The sequence below is a fragment of the Engystomops pustulosus genome, chromosome 4 (assembly GCF_040894005.1).
Source record: "Engystomops pustulosus chromosome 4, aEngPut4.maternal, whole genome shotgun sequence".
NCBI lineage: Eukaryota > Metazoa > Chordata > Amphibia > Anura > Leptodactylidae > Engystomops > Engystomops pustulosus.
Genome location: NC_092414.1, coordinates 99,689,297 through 99,708,917, shown reverse-complemented (window position 1 = coordinate 99,708,917; position 19,621 = coordinate 99,689,297). Strand labels below are relative to the sequence as shown.

At 37.6% G+C, this 19,621-nt stretch overlaps 1 protein-coding gene across 21 annotated transcripts in view; it reads left to right on the top strand.

The window, feature by feature from the left end:
- Nucleotides 1–19,621, top strand: part of NRCAM (neuronal cell adhesion molecule) — a 141,349-nt gene that overhangs the window by 77,379 nt on the left and 44,349 nt on the right. For 12 of the 21 annotated variants that reach the window (XM_072146899.1, XM_072146897.1, XM_072146886.1 and 9 more), the window contains exons 3-10: nucleotides 227–332; nucleotides 1,923–2,119; nucleotides 2,384–2,419; nucleotides 5,957–6,079; nucleotides 6,516–6,686; nucleotides 8,189–8,245; nucleotides 11,118–11,229; nucleotides 17,624–17,808. In XM_072146899.1, coding sequence (XP_072003000.1) covers nucleotides 227–332; nucleotides 1,923–2,119; nucleotides 2,384–2,419; nucleotides 5,957–6,079; nucleotides 6,516–6,686; nucleotides 8,189–8,245; nucleotides 11,118–11,229; nucleotides 17,624–17,808 — 987 coding nt within the window. Of the gene's footprint in view, nucleotides 1–226; nucleotides 333–1,922; nucleotides 2,120–2,383; nucleotides 2,420–5,956; nucleotides 6,080–6,515; nucleotides 6,687–8,188; nucleotides 8,246–11,117; nucleotides 11,230–17,623; nucleotides 17,809–19,621 lie in introns of those variants that run through there. The other 9 variants (XM_072146900.1, XM_072146905.1, XM_072146888.1 and 6 more) reach the window with 3 other exon arrangements.

Genomic DNA, 19,621 nt, shown 5'->3' with positions numbered 1-19,621 from the left:
TAAATGGCCATCTGCTGGGGATTCAGCAGGATGAGCATTTAGAAATCCATGTAGCCATAGCATTTGGTAGCTCTAATTGTTTAATAGAGGGTTGTTATTCTGAAATAAAATGTTTCTTCAAAATTTGAGTTTCACTTCAAGAGAGTTTGCTTTTTTGTTTAATTTTAGTTATAATTATTATTATTCATATATTATATTATCATTAAGATATAAATATACTTTGCAGTGCCTCAGCCTCCAACCATTACTCAACAATCACCAAAAAATTACATTGTGGATCCAAGAGAGAACATTGTCATCAGATGTGAGGCAAAGGGAAAGCCTCCGCCAAGGTATGTTGTCGCTATATTTTCACTCTTGTTATACCAAAATGATAGCTGATAAATAGAGATGAGCGAGCACTAAAATGCTCGGGTGCTCGTTATTCGAGACGAACTTTTCCCGATGCTCGAGTGCTCGTCTCGAATAACGAGCCCCATTGAAGTCAATGGGAGACCCGAGCATTTTTTTTAATAAAACTGAACAGTAAAAGAACAGTGCAAAAAAAAAATTCCAGATGTTTGCAGATGTTTTACTTGTAAGAACACATTGAAATAACACTATTCTTCACTTTGCAGGTGTTCGCGCGTGTCTCCCGCTAAGTCAGGAGATGTGCACGAACATCTGGAATGTGAAGAATAGTGTTATTTCAATGTGTTCTGCACTTAAATGCTCCTGTGTTCACTGTTTTTAATGTTTTAATTCTATTCTTCACACTCAGATGTTCCGAACATCTCCTAACTTAGCGGGAGAAACGCGCGAACACCTTGAAAGTGAAGAATAGTGTTATTTCAATGTGTTCTTACAAGTAAAACATCTGCAAACATGTGTAATATTTTTTTTTTACAATAAAAATACTTTTATTCAATTTATTTTATTAATTTACTGCTCGATCTCGAGCCGGCGAGATACTCGTCCGAGTAACGAGCCGGTCCGAGTATGCTAATACTCGACCAAGCAGTATACTCGGACGAGTAAACTCACTCATCTCTACTGATAAAGGATATAAAGGCTGTATGGCAGACACCCAGGTAAGTCATTTTATTTTCTTAGCACAGTGAATGTGAATATTGGTGCTCAGCATTAACCCAAGCATCACAAAGCTCCATAACATCAGGACACATCACATCAGTCTGGTGGTAATAAGATTAGACATGAAGCCTATGGACAGGACTAGGTTTTCAGAAAGTATAGTTGAGAGAAAATGCAAGTAATTGAGCTAAGATGAATCTGGGTGTCTTTTTGATATTTATTATTTGTTTGCATCTCTCGATCAGCGTATTCTTGGAAACTATTAAAAAAATGGCTTCTTGTTTCAACCACTGGCTTATTAGGTTGACAGATTTATGGTACAACAACTCTTGTTGCAGTTGATGATCCTCTTTTTATGAGTGAACTGCAGATGTAAACAAAGAACAGTCCTTCATTAAGGCCATGATAATGTGTTTTTTTGGGACAAATTTCCCTCATAGATTTCAGAATCAGGATCCTAAAACATCCACATGTAACGGAAGCTACAAAAGTTGTTGTATGTGGGGAAAGTTATTTGTAATACTACTTCATACAGCTACATTGAATGACATACATTGAATCCCCCATTTCTAGTATCATATTTATAGAAATCAATTGTGATTCCAAGTAATCCAACTTTAACAGTATGAAATATTTATCATAATAAATTTAGAGAATTCTATTTTTTGTGACTTTATGTATGATATCCATATGGCATATGGATATGCGTGTCTAGTACAGTGGAGTACTGCATATAAATGCTTTCATAGGTGCACACTTGGTAAAATGTCACTGGAAGAGTCTGTATGTAAAAGTATTTTATCCAGTATAACATTTTATTAAACACTTAGGTTAATTTTTTTTTACTGCAGTTTCACCTGGACTCGGAATGGCACACATTTTGATACGGAAAAAGACCCACTAGTGACAATGAAACCAAACTCAGGAACCCTTGAGATTAACATCATGAATGGTGGCAAGGCAGAAACGTATGAAGGAGAATATCAGTGTACAGCCAAAAATGACCGTGGAACTGCCGTGTCTAATGTTATTTTCATCCGTCAGTCCAGTAAGTTACTATTTTAACCCATCATCCTTGGCAATAAGTAATGTAATCTTAATTTATGTTCATTTGTTTCTTTTAACATGTTCATCTTGATTTATCATTATAATTTTTTTATTCTTTTCGTAAATTTTACATGGTGCTGTCTTTTCTTTATTTCATTACCATTTTTTCTTGATTAATACATGTGAACCTGCTGATTCTTTTTTTCTTTTAGATCAAAATTTAATTTGTGTTTAATTCTCTTGCTTTTCTTTTCTTTGATTAAAGACATCTTTAAATTCCTCAAAGCCATCTTATTAGAAGGTAACGGCAAATGACGGCCCCAGTGATGTACTGCATGAAAGTACAAGCTTATCCTCAAATTTTCCTATTTGTGAGACCCCTGAAACATCTTAAACTCCCAAAATGATACAATCTTATTCTTGAGATTGTAGAACACACTGCCAACACAAAGTAAACCTGGGTAATGTGTCCTGATGGACAAGCAAATTTTAATCACACACTGTTTACAGATCCACAAAGTGGTTTACAGATACATGAAGTGTCAGTGAGGATTCCCATAAAGCTTTTGGGATCATTTTCAAGAAGCTTTTCTCCTTAATTTTCTTTTTGCGTCAAACTTGGACAATTTGTGATATTCTGAAAAATCTTTGACTTTTTTGCAAAAACATTATTGGTGCTTAAAGGGGTTGTCCAAGAATGCAATATATGGTAGTACATTCAGAGAATAAGAAACCAACCATTGCTCTAGTGATCTAGCTCTACGCTTGTGATTTAGAAAGATCTCAGTTTATTTTTTTGCATACCATGCTCATGTGATTCTTGTTACTAGTCACTTAACTTACTGACAATGCTAGAACACTGTGTCACCTCTCACGTACCCATGTTTGCCTGCCGGGGACATGTTGGTGTCTGGTCTGACATGTAATCAGAGAAGTAATGCAGAGTCTCAAAGAGCGGTGGGTCTGGAGCCACTTAATTTGGAAGTAGGGTAACGGTTGGTTTGTTAAATTTATCACATTCTGATGCTGATACTATCATTTATGTCCATTTAAGGCCAAATCTCCTTACATGAAATACAATTTAATTGAAAAAGTTGCATATAACACAATCTCCTGAGGTTTATTCAGCACTCTAGTACATTACCCAGTGTTTATCTAAACGTAGATACCTTTTCACCCACTGCACAATTTCCTTGTATGTCATCAATACAAATCCTCTTTATTCCCCTTTCTTCAAGCCATTCACTGTTCACTCCAGATGTACTGTTATTGACTGAAGTCTTAAATCATATGTTATTCTTCCATTTACATAATTACTCTGTAATACAGTATTTTGCACTGAATGCCATAAACGTACCATCTCACATGTAGCTTGTAACGTAAAGTGGGGAATGGAAAGCTGACAGGGTTGCTGGAAATGATTGTGCCATGTATTTGGTTGTTTAGGTTATTATGGAGGCATCAAGAAGGGCTGACGCTGCTATTAGTTATGGCCAGTAAGATAGAAGTCATGCTGACATCTCAGTTTGATACTTACTTTCTAGGATGTTAGTAAGTCGAAACACTTATATTGTATTTTCAATACTCGGCAAGAGAAGCATTTAAATGGAAAATCACAGTTTGAGGACTTTCTTCACAGTGCGAAATGAACTTGTTATACAAATAACTGAGTGCACAGACGTCCAGATTATCCCGAAGGGCACATTTCAAAAGTCCCAAATTTACTCTAAATGTAATGAGTTGAACAGGAAATACTCTGTTCGGTTTGATCTTAATTAACCTCTGAATAACCAAGTTAGGTGTTAAGTGGTGCCACAAATTAACATTTTTGTGAATTTTGAGATGAGGAGTAAACAGTCAAATGATAAAAGACGTACGGTAATGTTTGTTTAGTACATGTCTTTTTTAGTTATAATTTTTAGCCAACATGCGGACTGGATACAAAACAGATGTACTTTCTACTTCTGCAGGATTAGAGAATGGGATCGGCACCACTAAAGTAAAGAGCATTCAATGACGGCCAAAGCTGTACCAAAAACTACTAAAATTATGAATGAACACAGATGTACGCTATATGACCAAGGATATACGATTTTATTAATAATACAAAAAGAGCACAACAAGAACAAACAGCAATAAAAACCATTAAAAAGTGTGCAAAGCACACAAATTCAACAGGCAGAGCAACCCAGCATATGATAGTGCTGGTGGCTCTGCACACCACCAGCTCCCCCTACCTGCAGAGAACCCCTTCCTCTGCACAAGTGTAAGGCAATGTACGATAATGAATCAGTTGGAAAACCTTGCTATGTCCCAAAACCAAGATGTGGTTTGACTAAGTGTACAAGTATACAAAGTATGGGGGAGAAAACCCAAAATACTGGAAAAAAGTGTGGTGGGCACAAGCCCAGGGTCCACGCTCGGTTTTACCTGTTGAGATGTCAAAGTCCTGTGGTGGAATGCGGTGGGGGGAAGGAGAATAGCTGGGGAGAAGACCCCACGCGTATCGCTAGTCGCCTAGCTTCCTCAGGGGTGCACCCCCCAGGGGTGCAACTGATTCATTATCGTACATTGCCTTACACTTGTGCAGAGGAAGGGGTTCTCTGCAGGTAGGGGGAGCTGGTGGTGTGCAGAGCCACCAGCACTATCATATGCTGGGTTGCTCTGCCTGTTGAATTTGTGTGCTTTGCACACTTTTTAATGGTTTTTATTGCTGTTTGTTCTTGTTGTGCTCTTTTTGTATTATTAATAAAATCGTATATCCTTGGTCATATAGCGTACATCTGTGTTCATTCATAATTTTAGTACTTTCTACTTCTGGCTTCAGCTGAAATAACTGCTTAGAAAAACCCATTTGTGCATTGCGCCTTTGGCTGGGAATATTCATGACAGACAATTTTGATGGAAATTTAAGTGCTATTCCCTCAAATCCTGCAGCTCCTCCCAGAACTGCAGCTTTGCTAAGCTTAAAAGCAAGTTAAACTCAAAGACCTTTTCAACTATGGAAACTATGAATGAAACCCACAGCATTAATTCTTCAATTTAGGGTAGTTTCACGCTGTCGTTGTGAGTCCATGAACCATCATTAAGTGTCCTGTGTCAAGGACCAACAGCAAGGGCTGGGGATAGCATTTCTGTCATCATATCGATAAACAGCAGTGCTAAAACTGTTATCAGTGTTAGTGCTGCTGTTGAGTGAAGAAACAGGGACTCCTTACATAATAGATCACTATAATCTAAGGAGTCTCGTCCACAGCAGTGTTGCCGGTTCGTGACACAGGACACTGAACGGTCCGTGGTTCATGGACGGATAACGTCAGTGTGGGAAATTGCCATAACTCTTCTGATGTAATTCCTCAGAAAAACTTTTAAAAAATCACATGAACCGTATAGGCTGTTAAGAACCCATTTCAAAAATGTTTGTAGTTCGCACTGGAATAGTTATGACAATATATAAAAAAAACCCTGTCTGAATCATCTATGACCATTAGAAAGTAACCAGTCATACCTTCCATATTTTTCCAATGTACTTTAAACAGTAGGAGCTGTTCTCTGACAAGGTATATTAGACCTTGTAATTAATATTGTTAATTGTTATATAATAGTATTAATATTCTAACTTGCTCAAATCCAGATGATCCTACTGAAAGAAGCACAATTATCTGGAAAGGGATATATGTTCTTTAGGGCTAAATCAACAATATATACTGTAAGTGTCTATAGGGTTCTTTAAAGTTTATTTGTGTCTTTGCCCTCATATACTGAGAAATTCTTTCTAGTCTCCACATTAAGGTGTAATAAAATATGAAAAAAAATTCACAAAGTTTCTCTTTCACAGGATCACCGCTGTGGACTAAAGAGAAAATTGAACCTATTGTAATACAACAGGGTATGCCGCTGGTTTTGCCATGTAAACCTCCAAAGGGTTTACCCCCGCCTATCATTTTTTGGATGGATAACTGTAAGTATTTTTTATTGTTTTAGCTTTAATAAGAACTTGTCGCGTTGAAAAAAGTGGCACATTTTCATGTAGCATTTTATAGAGGAGGAAAAGCCAGTATGCAGTCCTAAGCAGTGATTGACAGTATTCTGCACATACCTTTCACTTACTATGCATGTCTGCCCATTGGACTTCTGGTTAAGAAAGAACAAGAATTGAATGAAAGTTTTGCTTAAACTTTTCCTACAATGATATACATATACATCAACCTCCCCCTTATCTGTAACCTAATGCCTTTATGTAGGACTATGTATACAATCTGAGTGATTATCTGCCATGTTAAATGCCTCATTATATACAGTATATGGGATTAATCAACCATCAATGGCTGAACCATTAAAAGCTGATGTCTAACATAGTGAGTCTTACTAGCTTTGTAATGCTCTTTTTCTCACAGTTTTCCAACGTTTACCTCAGAATGGCCGTATTTCCCAAGGACTAAATGGAGACCTTTACTTCTCCAATGTTCAACCAGAGGATACAAGAGATTTTTACATCTGTTATGCACGGTTTAACCTTACTCAGACAATCCATCAGAAGCAGCCAATCTCTTTGAAGGTTTTAACAAGTAAGTATATTCTTTCTGTTGTCTTCTGTCTTATATATAAAGTGTGTATTATTGTTTATTTGAGATTAATGGAGCAGAACGGTCATGCACGGCCGTCTGCTACATTAGTCTGAGGAGTGGCGAGGGGTCAGTCGGACCCCTCATTTTCACGATCTGTTGGGGTCTCAGCACTGAGTCCCCCACTGATAAGCAAGTTAGGCCCTGTCCCATGGATAGGGCCTAACTTGTCTTCGTGGGAAAACCCTTTTATCGAATGGCAGGTTTTTAATGGTATATAACCAGAAATAGATCAATGTTTATAAAATGAGAAAGGAGATAGTTAATAAGATGGAATTAAAATAAATATCCTAACAATGGTGCCCTTCTTATCAGTACCTGTGAAGAGTATAAAACGGGTGGTATTATATCGACACATCATGTAAATCATGTTCATCGTGTAATCATATCCAGCAGTTTCCATTATACATTCTGTTATTAATAGCAGAAATAATGCTAATAATAACGGCTGAATAATGGAAGGTCCTTGAGAACTATGGGTAATGGAAGGTGAATGAAAGATTTCGTTAACACTCTAGTTTTTAGCTAGTTTTTAGCTTCCACTATGCTCTCCTTAAACGGAGATTGTAAAAGAAATCCCAGATGCTGAAAAATGAAAAATCACTTTGTGCTAAAACAGGCTATAAAATATGCTCAGCATGTATGGAGGGCGAGTAAACGTATAACTTATCACACTCTGCTTTTTGAGATTACAGTACAAGGCTACTTTTACATGGCAGTATTTTGGTTCAGCCAAAACAAGGAGTGGGACTTATTGTTCTGTTCCATGTTTTGGCCTCTCTTCTAGTTTTAGCTAGCAAATACTGATTTATAGCCTGCATATTATTAAAAGCACTATTGTTGCTATATTCACACATACTTTAGAGTAGAAGAAATTTAACAGATAGTATAGTTTTGTGAGGAAATTCAAAATCATTTTTCCTCCTGGGCTTAGGAGTCCAGTGAGTGGTCTCATCAGTGATAGATGACCTGTAACTCTGCATACTAAGATAGCTGGCAATCACCTCTTACTGCTGGGAATGAGTAGTAGATAAAGTAAAAGCATTAAAATGTTTTCCCACTAGATCAAATATCAATCTGCTTAGTCCTTTCTGCTCTATAATATGCTATCTGCAGATTACACTACATTTTATTATTTATTATTTTTGTAATAATTGTCCATTGAGTCATATCATTTGTTATTTAGCCATCTTAAAGTTCCTAACCCTTTATAATCTAAACTAGAACAATAGTTGGGTTACATGAATTTTTTTTAGTTTTACTTAGTTATGGTGTATGTGTTCATTGTATTGTATAAGCTACTATTAAAAAAAAAAAATTTGCAAAACTAAATATGAAGTGATGCCATGTATACATTTTAGGGAAGGTTCTGAACCTATCAGAGTATCTTTACTTTTTTACAATTTTGTTGTTGAGAAATGTTTTATGTTGTTTTATTCTTTTAGTGGATGCTATGAATGAAAGTATAGCTGCTAATTTAACTGAAACTGATTTTTATGGTGGTGAGTTTTGGTAAAAAAAAAGAACCTATTTAGTCCCCTTTCTAATACTGTAAGAACTATCCACACATTAACTTTCTATATTTATTCTTCTTTCCTCCTTGTCAATGTCGCTTGAGACCTTTTAATATATTACTTTGCATTTCTGTCAACCCAAAGTCTTGATGTAAGAGGATATAGAAGTCACATTTTGGTATTTGGAAAGTAGTAAATAATTGTCCACAGCTAAAGAAAGAAAACTGCAGTGCCTATAGTTTTATATCCAAAAGCTTCTATAGTTGGATTCCTAAGGCTATAATCAACACAATGGAGCATTATACACATGTTTAGAAATAAAACAATTTTTTCTTAAACTTAAGTTTTAAATACAGTAAAATTCCCAGGAAGAATAGTTACCATGCATACAGCAACAAGGAGCAGTCGAGGAGCAATTTCAGATATTTCTTTATTGTTTGTGAAGCATATTGTTTGATAAGCTTATAGTACAGGCAGTCCCCGGGTTACATACAAGATAGGTTCTGTAGGTTTGTTCTTAAGTTGAGTTTGTATGTAAGTCAGAACCGTATACTTTATGATTGTAACCCCAGTCAAAATTTTTTTGGTCCCTGTGACAATTGGATTTTAAAAATGTTGGATTGTCATAAGAACCACGATAAACTATAAATTTTAATTACAGCTACCATTGATAACTGTTAAAGCTGTTTATTGTAGCCTAAGACTAAAGTACAGTAAATTACCAAAATCCAGAGGTCTGTTTGTAACTAGGGGTGGTATGCAAGTCAAGTTGTTCTTAAGTAGGGGACCGCCTGTATATCCTATTGGAAAATACCTAAATAGGTCCTCATCCTGATGTTGGTAAGCTTTTATTCTTCTTGGTTCTTAATTAGTAGGAAAGATGTGCATAAATTCCTACTGTGATGATTTAGGAAATAGGACCTTTAGTGCTCTATGTGGTCCATAGCAGATAAAGGAAGACATGACACAAAGGCCTATTCTCTTTACCAGTCATCTTTCCAAAATGGTAGAGGTTTAAAATGTCTTATAACTAGCATACTATAGAAGTGCTCAAAGGTTATATAATTTAATAGTCTAAAGTTTTCACGCTTAAAATTAATCTGGTTAATTGTAACCGGTTTCCTCAGATTTAGATTAGAAACAAAAAAAGAAAGTCTATAAAATCCATCATGATAAACCAGAGGCGTTTACTTATAGATCCAGGAACTGTAACTGTGGTAATCTTTATATATTTGCTATCCAAGGACTACTTCTTTCTAAACTTAACTTGTAAAATTATGCTAATGAGCCTAAGGGGCTCTGGGGGTTGTTTCCAGAGCCCCTTAGTGATGTCTACTGTTACAATGAGCAAAACGTGTCTACCCCTCCCATTGCACTTATTGCTGCTGCTAGATTACACTGGCAGAGGGAGGAGGGAGAGACCAGGGGGAGGGTGAGACATGTTCTGCTCTTTGTAAGAACAAGTGAAAAGACCAAGGAACCTTGAAAATCACCCGTCGTAATTGTTGAAGTTGATTTTAGAAGGAAGGAAGCCATGGATTACATATATACGAAGATTACTACAATCTGAGTAAGTGGATCTATGAGTAAGTGCAACAGACATTCTCCAACCCGCACGCCACTTTGACCATGTTGGGCAGAGAGTAGGCGGGGAGTGGGGCAGGTGGAGGAACGGCCAGGGTGAGAACGCCCAGCCTGTCATATTTACTATAGTCTTGGTAGAGACTATAGCAAAAAACACTGCTTATTCCGATCTAGTCTACAGGTGGTGGAGTTTGTGCCTTTATTTACTAGGAATCTGGAACATAGTGAATGTGATCGTTGTAACCGCCAGTCTTAATGAATTCCCCACATTGTGCTGTTAGCTTAAATTGCCTAGTTGGGTAAGTTTTTTTGATGGTTCAATTTATTGAATTGTGGAAAAGACCTATAATTTCTAAAAACTTCTCAGTAAGATCCCCACTTACCACTGACCTCCACATACACTTGGTTATTTTGGGGTCTCATTTAAGGAAGACAGGGTTAGTAGTGTACAAACTCATATATTGGTTGAAATTTGTGGGGGTCACAGCTGCTGGACTGCCACTATTACATATCAGACGTTTTCTGAAATATATTTTAAAAGTTATAAATTTTTATACAATACAGAATCAAGTAGAGATCAGATCATTTACAATTAAAATGATGAACCTGCATACTAGTTTTAATTCTGACTTATAATTCATTTTCTAGGCTGGGTGACTAATTTCTGCAACTTTATTAAAAGATGAATTTTTAGTGTTTCTCAGCTGGAAATATTCGGGGCAGGAGCTGAGTTTTAATATTTAAGTTCCAGGGCTGCAGACTTGAATTCCACAGGGTCATATATCTGCTTCTATACTTTAATAAAAAATGTCCCACAGTCTGCATAATCAAGTAAAATTGTATGTTATATTCCCTTGTCAAGCAATTGCATTAAAACCCAACATAAATAAGACATGAAGCTCCACAGGGTGGCTCATCTTAATGATTTGATGATGCACACATATGATCTTTTATTACAGTAAAGTGACTTCAAGCCTGTCACTAGGATCTCTTAATTTACTTAAATCTTCTTAAAAACAGTAATTAATTCTAATAATGCTAAGAAAAAAGAAAAAGTGAAGTGTAATTTCTTTTCTTTAACTGTCTCTTTCCAACCCTCTAGTAAAATATGCATTACTAAAATGAAACATCAGAAGATGAATCTTGCATGCCTTATATAATACATCAATAATAACATTGGTGTATTCCTTTCTAGATTTCATTACTTTTCTGTCTAATCATCTCTATCTTTTATAATCTAAAAATTGCTGTTTTATCTTCTTTTTTTTAACTCTAGATAGCCCGGTGGATAACAGACCTCCAACTTTTTTGATGCCCAGTGGCCACACAAGTAATAAGACTGTGCTAAAAGATGAAGTACTACTACTGGAATGTATCGCTGAAGGCCTGTAAGTTCCTAGCTCGGATCACTTGACCAGGGCTTGTTATACACATTCCAAATTTGTTGGGTGTTTCTCCAGTTGAATGTGAGCACCAATGCAAAACAGCACTATGGTTTCTTTAGAGCTGTAGTCCTTAAATCATCAGTAAATACATTAGTGATTCAGCACTTTCCTAAATAGATAAAGCCGATGGCTTAGAAGGTGAAAATGCATATATCTGTAAGTGTAAATTAGAATATTGTGGGGAGAATAATTATATAATATAATATTATATTGCATACCCTGTTTCCCTCAAAATAAGACATCCCTTGGAAATAAGGTGTCAGAACTTGCAAATTGTTCTGATGGGATCAGGTTTCAGGCTTCTTGCTGGAAAACCACAACCAGAGCTGCCTGTGATTGACAGCTCCATTTCTGATCTTGGGAAAGCTGGGTGTGTCTTTGTAATCGTTTTGCCTGCAGCTGCGGTTTGAGTTATGGACGGCTGAGCCAGTCAGTGCTGGAGGCAGTGTCCATTACTGCCTTATATTCTCCCCAGCCCTTCATTTGGTGCTGGTTATTGCGGTCTATCTGTGTATCTAGTGCTCTTGCCATTGCATTTCTTGCTATTTTGTGTATTGACTTCTGCTTTGCCTACCGACCATTCTATTTGCTATACTATTCTCTACCTTTGCCGCCATCTTGGTTTTGGCCCGGTTTGTTTGACTCCGCTTGTCTGTTGTTTGTCCCTCAGTACCGTTTATCTCCTAGTGTGATCCCCACCTTCCTGTCTGTCTTGTGTCGGTTTCTGTCATCAGTGTGAACACTGACCTATATCTGTATTCCGGGTACCTGTCCGCTTCACCATCCTGCAGCTGACAGACGAAGTAGGTTTTCCTGTCACTTTGTAGGGTCACTCAGGGACCGTCAGTTAGGTTCCTGATAGCGGGCTCGCCCTTGTCAGGGTGGTTTATCTGCTTTAGGAAGGGCCTTAGCCTGCAGGAACGTCGCAGGGTGAGTTTGCCACCACCTACCTAGTCTGACAGCTAGCGCCAAGCCTGGTTGTGGTTGCACGGTTTGCTGGACAGGTACTGACATAAATATACAAGTCCTTGCTACAGTCATTGCTACAGCTCCCCCACTCCATGTATTAGTTTTAGATCATTTACATACTGGAAGAGGTTGTCACATGGGGATAGAATTCATGGGATAAAATCACGAGCAGGATACCTGGACATGAAGGGCTCATTGAAAGAAAGAGTTATTGCTAAACATGAGATGCTAGGGCAATAATTCTAATAGAAATGTAGTTACAAGAAATACAGCATGAAATTCAGGGTTTGGCAAGTTATAATGACATTCCATAAGATGATGATATGACTGTCACTGAATAACTTAAGCTTTTTGTTCATAAATTATTGATGGAATTCAGAGTTTGGAGAGTTATAATGACATTCCATAAGATGATTAGAGTTTGGCTGTAAGGATGTTAGAAAAGTTGTTGCTGTAATGGTCTTTAAATAAAAAATGTTGATTTTTGTGCTCAAACACTGGGAATGTAAAATAATGAAATTACAGGCGGTCCCCTACTTAAGAACGCTCGACTTACATACGACCCCTAGTTACAAACGGACCACTGGATATTGGTAATTTATTGTACTTTAGTCCTAGGCTACAATGATCAGCTGTAACAGTTATCAAAGGTGTCTGTAATGAAGCTTTATTGTTAATCCTGATTCTAATGACAACCCAACATTTTTAAAATCCAATTGTCACAGAGACCAAAAAGGTTCTGGCTGGGATTACAATGATAAAATATACAGTTCCAACTTACATACAAATTCAACTTAAGAACAAACCTACAGACCCTATCTTGTATGTAACCCGGGGACTGCCTGTATTGTACATGGAAATAGAGTCACAAGAAAAAGTTAGGCAAGTGTAGTTTGCCTCATGAATGTGCAGGGTGCACCAGATTACTGAATACTACTGCACAGTCTTCAATTCTGTTGATTTACTGGGGGTCATTTACTAAGGGCCCGATTCGCGTTTTCCCGACGTGTTACCCGAATATTTCCGATTTGCGCCGATTTCCCCTGAAATGCCCCGGGATTTTGGCGCACGCGATCGGATTGTGGCACATCGGCACTCAACGGAAATCAGGGGGCGTGGCCGAACGAAAACCCCACGGATTATGAAAAACCGCCGCATTTAAAACAAAAAAAGTGTTGCGGAGCTTGCACTTAACTTCACTAGGAATAGGCCGGTGAACTTGAGTGCGTTCCGATGCTCTTCAGCGCAGCAGCACCACCTGGTGGATGTCGGAGGAACTGCCTTAATGAATCCCGGACGGACCCGAATCCACCGCAGAGAACGCGCCGTTGGATCGCGAATGGACCAGGTAAGTAAATCTGCCCCACTGTGTTAAATGTGTCACAAACTCAGAACTCAGCATAGTAAACTGGTGCAGATACTTCTCAAATACATGTGCAAGGATCAAGGATCAGTGCAAAGTCAGACAGAAAAGTGGTGCACCTAGAATAATAGATTGGGCCATTATGTTCTCGGCATGTGGGATCTACCCAGGATAGTTAATAGTTTAAAAAGAGGTTATATAATGGTACATTTCCTTTCACTGCAAAACAGCTGAATTATGCAAAAAATATAATTTTATTAGGAGGTGTTTAAATGGCAGTCCATTAGAAGAAATGACAGCAGAATCCAGGTTTACAATATGACACACTTTGCATCCACATCACTCTGATCAGATTATAAGACAAGGCAAGGCGTGACATCTTCCCTTGTTAAAATACGGGTTCACTGAGTTATTGCAATAGGAGCCTTCTAGGTTTGGTATAGTAATACTAATCAATAGGCAGGACTGTCTTTGTCTGCATCTTCCAGAGAAATAAATATAATAAATAGTATTACAACTGTGCAATATATTATATTGGAAATTATTATACATACAAATGATTTATTACAGTAAACCTACTGTAAAATGTGCTTTATCAGACTAATGACTCTTTCCTCCCGTCTTTTTCCATATGAAATATGTTGATAAATAAAACAATAGCCGTCTATAAGATTAGTCACTTCAAGGCCAGCTTAACCTCATACTCTGATCTTCTTTATCGTCATGGTAACCGCGGCCTCAGATGACAAGCGCCTGCTTTGAAATATTATCCTGCTCTCGTGCAGAGATAGAAACATAGATGCTACATTAGAGCAGTGTTATCTCTGTTATTCTTGGCCTACAACTCATTTTTAGGTTAAAGAGCTATGAAAACCTTTAAATCTTGCTTGGCATATTGGCCATGGAGTGTACAATAATTTACACTTCAAAGTGCCACCCATTGGTTTATATTTCGGTATTTGACCATCAAGTTTTTAGTAACTTCACAGTAAGTTAGTTGTATACCAGTTTAGTAGTATGCCTCATTTTAACCTTGTTTATGTATTTTCTATACAGTTATATATGGAACAGGGTTTCTAATACATTTAAATCTATGGGGTCATAGGGTTGTCTCAATTTAGTGGATAGCGTCCTAATAATTGAGGTTCAAACCTCTCTGCCTGCTTTCTCACTGATAGGTGGAGTGTCAGGCAAAGTATTGCTCCAGCCATTAATGAGAACGTGATCCCTGTTCTTCTAATTGCTGGAGGGGTACCTTTCTCATGGTTAGGAAGTTATCCCCTATCCTGTATAATGGGGATAACTTCCTAAGTTGGGACAACCCCTTTTTGTATTCCTGGCAAACTAATTCTAAAAGGACACTCAGTTAAAATATGTTTGTCTTTTTTTAGTAGATTTTGTGCTTGCAGTACATCTGTGCCTTCTAGCCACTTTTTTTTTTTTGAAAGAGGCTCCCACGACCCATCAGACTTGCTATAATTTATGGCAGAATATGTTTGTAGACCCTGGAAAGGTGTCTACTTCTATAAGACTAAATGCACATGCTTCTTATGGGCCTCACACCGGGGAAAGTTTGCTCACCGGACTGTGACCATGTATAATGCAAGTCAATAGCGACTGTGAGCTGGTGGTCAAAACAGTTGTGTACATGAAGCCTAAGGGACACACACCTATTTATGAATTAGGTGAGCTAATCAATACTTTTTGGGTGGGGCAAACTTAATATTTCCAGCAAATTTGCAATAACGCTCATTGGTCACTATGTTAGGAATACTATGAATTGTTTGATCTGCATATTTTCCTTTTACCTGTTTTATTTACTTCATATTGTTCCAGTCCCCAATTGACTCTTCAAACATGACTGAAAAAAACACTGAACAGAGAACATCTTTAGATGAAAAGGAGCGTCTTTGTGGCATGAAACAAAAGCAGGCATTGTTTAGCCAGTGATCAAACTATTGTATATCTACAGTCTAGCCCCACATACATCTATTATGTTCTCTGTCACTCCGTGGCCTTTTATTTCTTCTGTCTCATTTAGTTTAGTGGAATGTAACATTTGTGTATATTGCAGAAGCACACATGGATAGCATTTTATTACACTGTAATTGCTCATTTTCACATAACAAGAAATTGCCAGAACCTTTTTTCAGTATTTTGTTTTTCTTATTTCTGAATTTACAACCTGTTTGACATCTAATAAATCAGCCAAGTGAACTAAATCATGAATGTATGTGGAAAAATACTTCAATATAAGCCTGTTATCTAAAACCAGCATGTCTGTCCTAAAATTTGTGTGTAAATAAGGCACTGACGGCTTTTGGGATCAATTCTTATTATTTTTAATTTTAACAAAAATGAAACAAACATGAGTCATTACAAAAGTATTACAAAATATTTCAATAACTTTATTAACAAAAGTTATATTTTTTTCACCTTTATTGTCTACTACAGCCAAACATTTCCTGGTCATTTAGGGGTTAAACTGCATGAAAAATAAAGTCATTACAGAGAACAGTGTAATGTGGAGTTTATATACTGTGGTACATTTGTTTATATAATTTGCTTCCTCCAACATCTGAAACAAAATATTGGGCCTGAGAACAGCTCATTTGCATAATAACCTCCAGATATTTAATATTCTCTGTATAAGAATGATGTGAAGCGTTGTTGGGCAGCACACTTCATTGTCTTATGCAGCCATTTGCAGTCGGTTTGTGACCTGCTTTATTTTACAGCATATGGCTTGTATCAATATTCTCTGTCAGTATCTCATCATGAATCCATTCTGCACCAGTCTGTAATCAATGTTAAGATGCATGATGGGAAATTCTGTCAGCTTAATTTTTTTCTTATGCTGTCAACTAATTAGGAAAAATGTGGAACAGAGCAGAATATTACGAGATTAACTCATGATTTACTTGTTACGTTTTATATTCAGTATATTGTATCATTCTGTAAGATTTAGTAAAGTTAAAGTTCTCTACTATTCTAAATATTCCTATTGCCGTAGCTACAGTATGTAAAAAGAAGGTACTGTAGATATTTCTTTGTAAAGGTAATTTCACACCTTACAGTAAATTGCAATGTATGTACGGAAGTTAGCACTGTGGGCAGGGGTGCACCAGTCATGAAGTGAGTTGAGCATCTCGCCTCAGTAAGCACCACCTCCAGCAAGGTAGGGATCAGCATGAGGGGTGCAGTCACTAAAAAGCAGGTATTGACACTTAAAAATAGTGTCTCTTTACACCCAATGTCCATACGGGTATAAGAAATTGCATGGAGTACCCAGACAGATTCTTTGGAATCTCTGTTATAGAATAAGAAAAACACTTCACAGTCAACAATATTTCAAAGTTTTATTGCAATATAAAAGTATATAAGGAGTTATATATTAAAATGTATTACTTACAACACTGTCAAGTTTCATTGATGAACTCTGGCATATAGGGGTCTTCACCGATTTATCACCAAGCCAGGGAATGACAGGTATCGACAGGTATCATCAGTTTTATCACGGGTGCCCCACGTGAACCGCAATCAGTCAATAACTTTCACTGTCTCTACTGCTAGGTAATAGTCTGAGGTTTTATACCCCATGTCTGCGTCAGCAAACGACGTGGAAACACGTGTATGTACGTGTGTTTCTCATCATTCTCCTAATGGTATAGTTTCTCATGTAAGTGGCCAATTTCCATTGGAAAGTATCCCAGGAGTTAGACACATCCAAGAATATGTCAAACTTAACAGAATGTTACATGAAAATTAGATACGTTGATTTGGCTTCATTCATAGTTGAAAATAAGGTTATATGAGCTGTCTTTAATTATTTCAAGAGCAGCCATGTCTGTTCCATTACACCCAACTACACCCACCTACTAAAACACAAACTGATATATTTCTACTGCATAGGGTGGAGGGGGCCACCATTCTAAAGCACACGTCAGGCAGCATTGAGTTTATATTCACCCCTGTGTCACAATTGTGTCTACATTTCCCTTACAGACCTACACCAGAAATCCGCTGGAATAAAGAAGGAGCAGAACTGCCCAGCAACAGAGTTTTTTATGAAAATTTTAATAAAACTCTAAAGATAATTGGTGTGTCAGAAGCAGATGCTGGCAGGTACAGATGTACTGCTCAAAATAACCGAGGGTCCATTCATCATGTTACTACAGTCATCGTAAAAGGTAGGTGATACGTAAACTGCTCTACGTGCTACCACACTGTTAGTGATTTATAAATACTATCTATCATAGTGAATGATCATTAGCCAATAATTAATACAGAATGTTTATTAGAAGAATTCTAAAGATGAGGATATGCTAGAAACAACATTGCTATTAAAGGAAACCTGTCGCCACAAAACCCTAAAATAAACCATGACCGTTATGTGATAGGAAATTCTAATTGTGTTGTAATGGTGTTTGTGTGTGTCTTCTGCTTCAGTGCTTTTTGCATAAAAAGCACCTTTATTCTCTTTGATCATCTTCTCATTAAAGATACTGGAATATACAATAAGGAAGAAACAGGTGCTCATAGGGCAAAAACCTGTTAGTTTCACCGTGCTGGAAACAACGTGTTTCAGGAGCGGACAACTCCCTTCCTCAGGTTAATTAAAATCACGTAACCCTCAAAATAGGAAAGGTTGTTAGATGGACCCTATGCCAGACGTAAGAGGAAGAGGGAAGGAGAAGTTGTGCTGGAGCATGTGGAGGATGCACCCGTTAAGAGGCTAACATGGGTCAATTTAACTCTTCACTTTTTGGAAACTCTTTGCACCAAAGAGTTAGAGGAGACATTTTAATCAATCCTTGAATCAATCCTTGAATATTTTATTAGCTGTCGCTGATTTTGGCACAGTTAGATTTTTTTCTCTAGATTCTACTCCTCAGGATAGGTCATCAGTTTTAGATTTGTGGTTGTCTAAGTAATTTGGAGTTCAGGACAGCCACCAAGACAACTGTTTCCATATACATTCTGACTATGTTGTCCAGGCACTATAGGCCGCTGACCGATGTTGGACCTCTACTTATCTTATACTGTCTAATATTATCTTAAAGGTGGTTGCCTATGAATGAAAGTTCTCAAATTTTAATCCTCTAGGGATGTTTATACAATAAAGCTGAATTTTAACCACCTCGCTTTACAATTTTTATCAGTTTTATTGCTGTTTTAGCTCCTATCCGTCAGTAATGGTCAGTATAAAATTCAAGAGTGTGGGTGGGGACTCTCTAAGCAGACACTTCATGATTCCTCTGTGCTATATTTAACCCCTTAACGACGCGCATCGTAATAATACAGGGCGGTGCAGGTGCATGGAGAGTGCTCATGGGTTGAGCCCTCTCCATAGTCTTTGCTGCATATTGTTGATCGCCGCCGGCAAAGTTGCCGGTGGTTTCAAAAAGATGGGAGCACATGGGCGGCGCCATCTTGGTGGCGATTGTCGCTCCCTGTGACGTCATTGGGGAGCGGCGATCGGTCACCATGACAGCCTCGGGTCTTTGGAAGACCCGAGTCTGTCTCGTTTTAACCAATTCATTACAATGTGCAAATCGCAGATTGAAAATGAATGAAGAGGAAAATCCCCATATACTGCCTTACTGTTGTATGGCAGTATATGGTAGAATCAATCAGACAGCCTAGGTTTAAAGGTTTAAAGTACCCTAGGGGGTCTGGAAAATAGTAAAAGTAAAAATTAAAAACGTTAAAAAAATTTATAATAAAAAACCTAAAAATTCAAATCACCCCTTTTTTCAAATCAAAATTTTTCAAATCAAAAGACGAGGGGGCACGCTCTCCGTCTGGAGAAATCAAGGTTTAATCACCAGAGGCGACAGGGCTTTTTTACTATGAGAACTGTCAATCTGTGGAATAGCCTGCCTCAGGCTCTGGTCGCAGCAGGGACAGCATAGAGCACCTAAATAACATTGATTGTTATGTTATATAGAATTGTTGCCCATAAATCCCTTCCTCATGCAATCCCTTCCCTTCCTTGGTTGA